Below are 11,338 nucleotides of genomic sequence, written 5' to 3'. Positions count from 1 at the left end.
GAGAGAGAGATCAAAAAGAGACACACACAGAGATATAGCGATATAGAGATGGGCAGACAGATAGAGAGAAAACAACACAGAGAGACAAATATGTAAAGAGATACAGTGGAAAAAAAAGTCAGAGCGACAGAGAGAAAGAAAGAGACAGACCAATAGAGAAAAGAAGAGACAGACAGAGAACGGAGGTGACCGAAAGACAAACAGAGAAAAGGAGAAACGGGTAGAGAGAAAGATAGGGAAAGGAAATATAAAAAGACAGATAGAGAAAACCAGATACAGATAAAGGGAGAGACAGATGGAGACAGAGAAAGACAGAGAACAGGAGAGACGGACGGAAAAAGAAGAGACAGAAAGACAAGAGAACGAAACAGATAAAGGAAACAAAAACAGACAGAGAAAAGGAGAGAGAGAGAGAGAGAGAGAGAAATTGAGAGACAGAAAGAGAGGGACAAACAGAGATACAGATAGAGACAGATTGACAAATAGAGAGACAGAGAGAAAGCAAAGCAGACATTTTTTTTCTTTATTTTCAAAGACAGAATGAAAGAAAGAAGGAGAGAGAGAGAGAGAGAGAGAGAGAGAGACTGGAGAACAAACTGGATTTTGCTAAGTCGTTTCTCTGACATTTCACATTATTAGGAATAATGAGTGCAGTACACATGTGACTCCGCCCCCTGCCACACCCCCTCAGAGGTATAAGAGGAATAAAACATTAAAACGAACTAGCTGATTGTTTTTTGCGATGCCACCTGGTGGTTTATTCCGCAGTCCCGGAGTTCGGCACAGCATGATTCAGCTCTGTAAAAAAAACGGAGAGATAGAAGACGGAACGGCAGAGGCGTGACTCACGTTTCTCGGGGTGCTCGAGTTTCCGTCGCCCACGTTTCTTCCGAGGTGTGGAGGGGGCGGAGCTTTCGTCCTGGTCTGCTTTGTCCGAGCCGTTCTGGTGGGAGGAGTCAGAGAACGAGTCATGGCCCGGCAGAACCGCTTGGGAAACCCCTTTCTCGTTCTCGCCGTTACACTCGTTCTGCTTCGCCCCAAACGCTCCCTCTATCAGAGTCTCACAGCTGTTCACCTGCGACATTCGACATTTCACCCGTCAATTCCTTTCTTTTATTGTATTTCATTTATAAATGTGTTGCTGGTTAGTGCTTCTCTTGGAGAAAGAGGGAGGTGGAAAGAAATTTGCATCTGATACACAGAGTGTGGGTGAAGCTCTCAGAATGACTGTGTGTGTGTGTGTGTGTGTGTGTGTGTGGTGCACATTTAAACAGGGACTCTCCCCTGCTGCAGAATAAACTTTTATTATTAGCCTTTATTGCGGTATGGATGATTCAGAATTACGGTGTAAAAACCGTTCCCTTCATCAGACACTCGTCGTCAGTCGATCTTTCCACTGTTTCTGCCTATTAAACACAAATACACACACACACACACACACACACACACACACACACACACCTCTACTGCATTTGCAATACAGCAGACTGAAGGTTTTACATAGCGAAAGCAGTGGGAAATGAAGCCCCGCCCCTTTAATTTAACTTGTAAAAAGAATAGACACAAAGGCCACGCCTCCTCTATCGAGACTGACAAACACAAAGGCCACGCCTCCTTCACACCGTTCACCGAAACAGAGAGACTCTAAGGCCGAGCCATCTTCACTTCATTCACTGTGATTTCTTTGAACACACTGGTCACGCCCCCCTCGAGATTATACGACAAAAAAGACCACACCCCTTTCACTTTATTCGAAGAGATTGCAAGAAATTTAAGTACGCCGAAGAAAGACAAAGGTCATGCCTTTTTCATGTTATTACCTGGAATTTACAAAAACAGTGGCCACACCCCTTTCACTCCATTCCGTGAGACCCTAAAAGTCCTCGCCAACATACAATTCACTTCGTTCCGAGACGGTAAGACTGTAGAATGTAAGACTCGCTGGCCACGCCCCCTTTTCTTAATTCAAAGACTGTGAGATACACTGGTCACGCCGCCCTTACTTAAATCCTTTAGAATGTAAGGCATACCGGCCACGCCCCCTTTACTTCATTTTCTTAAAATGTAAAACATACTGGCCACACCCCCTTTACTCAATTTTTGAGACTGTAAGACAATAGCCACACCTCCTTTGCTTCATTCCCTGAAACAGTAGGACATAAAAAAAATTTAAAAATCAGGTACACAGGCCACGCCCCCTCCTGTAAACGAGTGCTGCTGTGTAGTAAATATTGCCTCAATGGATGTAGTGCAGAAAACCACAAATATTAACTACACACACACACACACACTTTTGAAACATGAAATGTTCAAAAACATGAGCATTACCGAGCAGTGATTTGCATGTTGAGTTTGCAGATGATTTACACAGAATGACTGTTGAAACAGTGGTCCCACTTAGAGCCAGATGTCCACACGTACGACGTAGCGAGACGTGTCGGAAACACGTCTAAACAACGCTTCAATACACTGTCTGATTGCTGCAATACGGATGTGTATACGGACTGTACGATGATCGCACCTTTAAAATCGTAGGCTACGATGTATTTGCATTGAAAAATAAAAAAAAAACTCTGGTGTACTGAAAGAAGAAAAAGGAGGAGGCCGTAGAGGAGGAGAATATGGACCCAGGCATGGCTTGGGAAAAGAGGTCACTTGCCAATTTTGAACAAACAAGCAAATGATCCTTATTGAAATTCCATGTACTGAAATTCTTTTTCATGTGACATTTCTTTGTCTATAACGAATGAACATTCGGTGCCACCCGAGGTTTCGTTTTTAAATCTGGTTCCTCTCATCCTTTAAAGGTGTCTTCCTCATGAAGTCTCTGCTAGTTTCTGATGCCCTCGTTAGGGACAAACTAATATATTTTAACATAAAGATTTACATTTTACAACTTAATTAATTCAGAAAATTTGCGTTGGGACAATGTCTGGCTGTAGAATTTCTGACTACATAATCGTTGGTCACAAGAGACATCTCTAAATCTCTCCCACAGGACCACCTTTTTTTTTTTTTTTTTTTTTTGGAGCCACATCCATAGAAATCAGGGACGGCCCACAGTGTATACTCAAAAGAATAAACGGTTGGAAACCGCACCTTGACAAAGTTCTAACCTCTTCTTCACAAATTACAATTAGAATTGTTGCTCTCCACAGAGAAAAGCCCTGAAACTGAGTTACACTACAGCGGTCAGGGTCATTCAGAGGTTTTCCAAGACGGGTTCCTTTCAGAACAGCCCTCGCAAGGGTCCATCAAAGAAGTCGAGTCCCCGTGCTGTGCGTCAGGTGCAGAAGCTGCTTCAAATACAGACATACAGTATGAGTGCTGCAGCACTGATGACAGATGACGGCTGCCTTGCTGAGGAAGCTGAAGGTGTCGGAGTGGCCAAGTATGTCTCCAGACCTAAATCCTATGGAGCACCTGTGGGGATCCCCAAGCAGAAGGTGTCGAAGCACCATGTGTCCAGCATCCGGCAGCAACCGTGATCTCATTATGATGGAGGGGAAGGGGATCCCAGCAACAACCTGTGCAGCTCTGGTGAATTCCATACCCAGGAGGATTAAGGCAGTGATGGTGCTCACACTAAATAATAACACTTTGGACACAGTTTTGACATGTTCATTTGGGGTGTACTCACTTTTTTTGCCAGTTTATACTGTATTGTATACTACTTGTACTGCTATACAAACTGCAAACTGACACACGGTAAAATATATCCAAGTTTTTAGTATTGTTCCTTGAGGAGTTATACTACAATGACTGCTAAAATGTGAGGGGTGCACTTACTTTTGTGCGATATATATATATATATATATATATATATATACATATATATATATATATATATCTGCTAGTGGCCTAGTAAACATTTTACGTGGACAGTTTGATCAAGAGAACTGAAATGTACAAGGGTCTGGTGCAAGTTCAATATTGTGGCGTATCGTATACGCTATAATTGGCACGTGTCTGGAGTAATGAACGGAGGTTGTCCATCATATAAACGTCCGCCACTATAAATAATCACAACCTTCAAAGAGACGTGAGCGTATTAAAAATGGCAACGTTGCAAATCATGAATGAAACTAGCAGGCCGCACTTAGCATCATGGCGCTAATTAGCGGGCTCCAGGCCTCTGTTCCATGCCAGGCACATTAGTGTGTTAAGTCTTTAATGATATGGTTTTTATAGCAGAACCTGAGCTTTAAAATAAACATAAAACATGAGCATTCGAGCTCCTGGTGTGCGAGCGTCTGCAGGCTTCTGCACATGGCTGTAAAAGCCTCATAGTCCACTGCAGCCAGGCTGGAGTGGGGTTTACAGCCGTGTGTGTGTGTGTGTGTGTGTCACACACACACACACACACACACACACACTCACACACACACAGGGGGAAAAAATAAACAAAAGTGTAGACTTGATGGTCGACTGCCATGTCATTAGCAAGAACAGAGACTGGGTTGAAAACACACACACACACACACACACACACACACACACACACACACACACGCTACACCTTAAACTTTTCCAATACTCAGTATTTCCAAATTAAATTTGTAAACACTTTAGTAAGAGACAACTACACGTGTGCATAAACAATTATAATAGTGTAGTAGTAATTTTGTAGTAATAATATAAAGTCATTGTGTAGTAGTAATTTTGTGGTAATAATTTTGAGTAATTGTGTTGTAGTAGTAATGTAGAGTAATTGTGTAGTAGTAATAATGTAGTAAAATTTTGTGCAGTAGTAATTGTGTAGTAGTAATTTTGTGGTGATAATGTAGAGTAATTTTGTGCAGTAGTAATTATGTGTTAATAATGTAGAGTAATTGTGTTGTAGTAATAATGTAGAGTAATTTTGTGCAGTAGTAATTATGTGTTAATAATGTAGAGTAATTGTGTTGTAGTAATAATGTAGAGTAATTGTGTAGTAGTAATATTGTGGTAATTGTGTAGAGTAATTGTGTTGTAGTAATAATGTAGAGTAATTGTAGTAGTAATAATATTGTAGAGTAATTTTGTGCAGTAGTAATTGTGTAGTAGTAATTTTGTGGTGATAATGTAGAGTAATTGTGTTGTAGTAATATTGTAGAGTAATTTTGTGCAGTAGTAATTATGTGTTAATAATGTAGAGTAATTGTGTAGTAATAATATTGTAGAGTAATTTTGTGCAGTAGTAATTATGTGTTAATAATGTAGAGTAATTGTGTTGTAGTAATAATGTAGAGTAATTGTGTAGTAGTAATATTGTGGTAATTGTGTAGAGTAATTGTGTTGTAGTAATAATGTAGAGTAATTGTGTAGTAGTAATATTGTGATAATAATGTAGAGTAATTGTGTTGTAGTAATATTGTAGAGTAGTTTTGTGCAGTAGTAATTATGTGTTAATAATGTAGAGTAATTGTGTTGTAGTAATAATGTAGAGTAATTATGTAGTAGTAATATTGTGGTAATTGTGTAGAGTAATTGTGCTGTAGTAATAATGTAGAGTAATTGTGTAGTAGTAATATTGTAGAGTAATTTTGTGCAGTAGTAGTGGGAGATTCCTGCATAGAAGTGTCTCCTTCCCTAAACATCTTTACATTTATAATGATTTACATCAGTTAGCTAAAAACAAAAAAATAAAAACTTCAGCGGTTCTGAATGGCATTAGCGACGTTAGCGACGACGAACCAGACAGTTCGAAGTTAGCGATGGCTAGTCATAAACAGTGGTGAACAGTAAAAAGAAAAGTGAATGCACTGAAAAAGCTTTAAGTTTACTACATTTGAAAGTTAAATATCTTTCTTTTATACCCAACATCTTGTGTTCCTTTTTATTCATGAGAGGCTAAAAAAGCGCCGTACGGAACTTGTTTTGATTGGTGTTTTATTGGAATCTACTGATCACCAACATACAGTTCAGCATCAGTTCAACAGCAAGCAGAACATTTAAAAAGGAATAAATGATGGAAGAAACTCCAGACTCGAACTCACCACAACACCCTCAATCCTCACAAACCTCATTTGTGTATTTTTTTTAAGTAGTTGAAAAGAAAGTTTTGTGTTCATGATGATTGTAATAGAAATCAATTAGTGTTCGAGTCATTAATATCATTCTATTAATAGATCAGTGTGCTGAGAGTCACATTCGAGTCTTTTCACATAAATTGAAGTGATTAAGTAAAGTAGAGTCTTGTGACAAAAACAATAATAGTAACATTATAGTTATAATAAATCATAGTACTTTGGATACTTAAGTACATTTGAAGGCAAATATTTGTGTACTTTTACTCAAGTGAGCACTTCCTTTTACTGGAGTCATATTTTACCTACTTCAACTCAAGTACATGGTTTGTGTACTTGGTCCACCACTGTATCTATGTAGCTTCCTAAATTTAGATGCTACAAATTCAGTACCAACTAAACAGTGAACACCAACATGGGCTAATTTGTACTGTACAATGAGTTACTAGTGGTTGTTTTTGCCTATAAAGTGAAACTCATTCAAAATGTGCTATGCTAGCTCAGGGTTAACTTCCTGTTTCAAGTGCCTCACATGGCCAGAGTGCGTGGGATCATCATTTCAAAAAGGTGTCAAAATAAAAAAATATTGAAGTAGAAGGAACTCACCATTATCACACTTCAGTATAACGGCAGGTATTAGTGTGGAGCTCTTTCTCTCAGGGCACTTCCGGGTTTACGGACCACAACTTCCACAACTTCCTGCTTTTAAATGATGTGGCAAGCTGTCTCCACGTCTGATATCTACGGCTTATTCGAGACTATGCAAAAAAGTTGTGTCACCCTATTTTAGCTCCGCACATCAAGAAGCACCGCAGGTGCTCGAGTGGTGGTTCGGTCTTTAGGTGATAAAATCATTAGCTGTACCACACAACTTTAACCTGATTGGCCGGTTAAGATGTGAACAAGAAATAGTGGGGAACGATGAGCTGTAAGTCCAATACGGTCAACCGCCGGGAATTCGTAGATCGGAAAATTCGTGGGTTCTCATTTGGAACCTGACTAACAGCAAGTTGCGGATTATCTTCAAATTCGCGGGAATCCGGAACGTTCAGGAACGTAAGGAATAACATTTTAAACTGTGTTTTCGCTAACAAATTTTATAAAATTTTTGTGTTATTTATTTTAAATGATAAATAAGCATTTATTTAATAAACTTAATACGCATCGAAAAGGAACCAACTTACTGGCGTGATGTCTGGAGGAATTCACTAAGGTACCATAGGGGCTGCGTCGCAGATTTAAAGCAATGATTTTTTTTCTGGGAAATAATTGCAGGTAGAAACTAAAGGTCCTTGTGATCGTGGAACAGAGGGGAACTCGCTTTGCTAAAGGACGGGTCAAAGGATCGTTCAAACCACTTGATTTGATTCACCGGTAAAATCTGGACCCTTTACTCCGTTACGACAGAATGTGTTGTTTATTGTATTTGTTTATTCCGGTGTGCTATGTGTGTATGTGTGTGCCGTACCTGGCTCATTCTAAGCATTCTGCTGATGGTCTCTACTCCATAGTGCCCCTGGTGGTCCTGTGTGGAATTACAATCGTTATTTCTGCGCTGCGTTCTGTTAAAAACGTTCAGTCCTGAGCCGAACCCCGACAATACACATGATTTTACAGTTCTAACTCCTAAACTACTTAGATAGAATTAGATAGAAAAATAAAACAACCTAATTATATCTAAAATTTAAATAGCCAAATAATACAGACAAATAATGTAATGAATTACATGTCAAACTTCTGAATTTGGTCTACAATGTTAACTACACTGTATGGGCAAAAGTATGTGGACACCTCACTATAAGAGTGGTATGTGCTTATTCTTATTAAGTTACCATTTGCACTTATAATAAGCTCCACTCGTCTCTTTCAAGATATCTTGTGGAGATCTTGTGGAGACTTGGTAAAGATTTGTGCTCATTCAGTTTAAAGAGTTTTAGTAAAGTCAGGTACTGATGTAGATGAAGTGAGGAGGCCTCAGGTGCAGTCAGCATAAAAAATTCATCCCGAAGTTGTTCAACAGGGTTGTAGATCTTCCACATCTTCCAACCCATGAAAGGCAGATCTTCATGATGCTGGAATGGGTTTGGTCTTTTGTAGTTCAATTGAAGGGACCCTTTTATGCCACAGCATCCAAAGACTTCGTATACTATCGTGTGCCTCCAGCTTAGTGCAAACAATTTGGAAAAAGAAGCACATATGGCTGGAAAAGTCAGGTGTCCAAATACTTTTGTCTGATTTAGCATTTATGTTTAAAAATTAAATGACTGTAGTAGTAGCTTTAAATAGAAATCAATGAATACTACAAAAAATGAATGGAAAAACTCCAAGGCTAAGGCTTTGAAAATGGTCGAAATATATGTTTCTATTGAACTGTTCCAACAGCATCAGGTCCAAAAATAAGCTCCAAAATTTGATTTAAGAAATAAACCGACTTCATTTGTAAAATAAAAACTATTTAACGCTATTTTTTTTAAATGAAGCTCCTGCTGCAAGGTGCGGAAAGTGAGACCCGGGTGTGTGTGTTAAGGGTTCTAATGAGTATGCCCTTTCCCTGAGGTATGAGTGCTGATTGGGTGTTATCAGCTACAAGCCCCGCCCCCTTCGGCTTAAAATGTGTCATGTCACTATTTTAAAATCCTATAATGATATCCTGTATATGGTTTCTATACGGTCAAGCTGCTAACGATGCTAATCTATAACTAACACATTGCATGATGACTGTGGATTACAAACAGTGTGTGTTTGTGTGTGTGTGTGTGTGTGTGTGTGTTTGTGCATGTGTGTACAATTCATCAGATGAAAGATGCAGCTGCTCTTTAGACTCTATTGTTTACAGTAATTAAATACTGTGGACACACACACACACACACACACACACACACACACACACACACACACACACACACCATTTCTTGGCCTGAAACTGCTCTCTTAAGTGCAAGAAGATGAACAGCTGAGAATTAGAGGACATAAATATCCCAACAGTAAATGCTGTTTCTATTCTCAGCAGAAACTTTGCATTCAACAAAAAACATTCTGTAACATTCCTTATCAAGAAATAGGTCAAAATTGGACTGGGCGTGGCCTAATATTCTAATGAGCTCACTTGATCGACAGGGGTGGTATCGCTGTGTTTCCTCAGGAGTCTATCTTGTAGGGAATTATTCAGTGCTCATGAATGTGTATAGAAAAGGCTACAATGGTAAAATCAGTGGGTCAAATTTTCTCTCTCACACACACACACACACACTCAGAGCACAGACAAGTGAAAGGACCTTAGAAACTAATTTTATTATTTTTATATATATATATATATATATATATATATATATATATATATATATATATATATATATATATATACAGGGTGTATAATAGGCCTGGTAGTGTAGTGTATAGAGTGTTTTTAGTGTGTACAGTGTATTATACACTGGCGATCAAAATTAGAGAACAATTTATAAACAATTGAACAATTCTGAAATAATGTTATCTTCACTGCTCAACAGTTGAAGGAGTTTTTGTCCTGTCTATACCATGCTACCAGAACACCTTTTCCACAAAATAACTAAGGCATTTCCAAAAAAACATTATTTTGCAGAAAACACACTGATCAAAATTAGAGAACAACAATGACTGTAGCATGGAAAAAGATTACAACACAATTTTCTGAAGGTTACAACAGTCAGCAATTAGTAGGAAGTGTACAGGCCTCTGCTCTGAATGACTTCAGCACATCTGCGGCCACAGGACAGCACGAGTCTCTCACACTGCTCTGGTGTGATTTTGGTCCACTCTTCTTCCAGTCTCCTCCACAGTTCGGTGACTGTAGTGGGTTTCTTGGCCATAACTTTGTCACCAACGATTTTCCAGAGGTTCTCTATTGGGTTGAGATCAGGACTCTGGGCAGGCCATGTCATTATTTCAATGTGTTCAGTTTTAAGGAACTGCTTTACCCGTTTTGCTGTGTGACATGGAGCGTTGTCCTGCATGAACACTGCGGGCTGATTGGGTGATGAACCATATGTTGTTGAAAAAGGTTCTGATAAACATTTGCATTCGCTCTGCCATGTAGCTGTATAAGAGGTTCAACTCCTGCTGCAGAAAACATGCCCCAAACCATGACACTTCCTCCTCCACTTTTCACTGACTTCATTACACACTTTGGGTTCAGTCTTTCTCCAGTTTGTCGCCGAAAATAATGTTTCCCATCGGACCCAAATAAATTAAACTTGCTTTCATCACTGAAGTGAACTTTGGACCAGTTCTCCTCTGTCCACACAACATGCTTAGTCTAGCCTTTTGATTCTTTCTGCTAATGAGAGGTTTGGTCACTGCAGATTGGGCTTTCGGTCCAGATGCTCTTAAACGTCGAGACACTGTATGACGAGACAGATCCTTACCCTGTTCAGCGCTGAACTGGTGAGCAATTCCAGCTGCAGTGTGGAAACGATTGCCCATTGAGATCCTCCGCAGTATCCTGTCCTCTCTTGTATTTGTCTTCCGTGGACGACCAGCCTTCTTGGTGGACTTGAATGAGTTTGTGGTGAAATCACAGATTTGGAACGACCAACTTGCCTTGCTATGGCTGATAGGGTCATCCCTTTGGCCCTCATCTGGACAACCTGCTGCTGGAGGCTTTCAGTCACTTTAGAACGACCCGCCATCTTGCAGAGTCAGTGAAACTGGAATTTATGCTGCCAGTTAAATAGGGGTTGACAGATAAACAAGGAAATTAGCACCAGGTTCCAGATTAACACCAATAACTGGGAGGTATCTGAAAGTGTTCTCTAATTTTGATCAGTGTGTTTTCTGCAAAATAATGTTTTTTTTTAAATGCCTTAGTTATTTTGTGGAAAAGGTGTTCTGGTAGCATGGTATAGACACGACAAAAACTCCTTCAATTGTTGAGCAGTGAAGATCACATTATTTCAGAATTGTTCAATTGTTTATAAATTGTTCTCTAATTTTGATCGCCAGTGTAGGTCTATAGTGCATATTGTGTGTGCATGTAGTGTACATAAAGTATATAATAGGTGTTTTTTCTTTTTGTACATATGTATTTGTATAGTGCTTTTAACAAAGATAATGCTGTGGTGTATATAGTGTGTACAAAAAGGTGTTTGTGTGGGGTATATAGTGTGTATAATAACTGTGTAAGTGTAGTGTTCAATGTGTGTAGTGTATAGTGTTTAATGGGTGTGTTAGTGTTGTGTACTCTGTGTGTACTCTGTGTGTGTGTGTGTGTAGGGTGTATAATAGGCCTGGTGGTGTAGTGTATAGTGGATGTGACGTGTATATAGTGTGTATAATACTGTGTAAGTGTAGTGTAT

At 39.3% G+C, this 11,338-nt stretch overlaps 1 protein-coding gene across 10 annotated transcripts in view; it reads right to left on the bottom strand.

The window, feature by feature from the left end:
- Positions 1-11,338, bottom strand: part of LOC124401363 (DNA (cytosine-5)-methyltransferase 3A-like) — a 61,179-nt gene that overhangs the window by 26,822 nt on the left and 23,019 nt on the right. For 4 of the 10 annotated variants that reach the window (XM_046873620.1, XM_046873621.1, XM_046873626.1 and 1 more), the window contains 2 exons: positions 7,477-7,533; positions 850-1,075 (listed from right to left, as the gene is read on the bottom strand). In XM_046873620.1, the coding sequence (XP_046729576.1) occupies positions 850-1,075; positions 7,477-7,533 (283 nt within the window). Of the gene's footprint in view, positions 1-849; positions 1,076-6,614; positions 6,938-7,476; positions 7,534-11,338 lie in introns of those variants that run through there. The other 6 variants (XM_046873624.1, XM_046873628.1, XM_046873622.1 and 3 more) reach the window with 4 other exon arrangements.

The sequence above is a fragment of the Silurus meridionalis genome, chromosome 18 (genome assembly GCF_014805685.1).
Source record: "Silurus meridionalis isolate SWU-2019-XX chromosome 18, ASM1480568v1, whole genome shotgun sequence".
In the NCBI taxonomy this organism is placed as follows: Eukaryota; Metazoa; Chordata; class Actinopteri; order Siluriformes; family Siluridae; genus Silurus; species Silurus meridionalis.
This window is presented reverse-complemented; position numbering and strand designations above follow the sequence as displayed.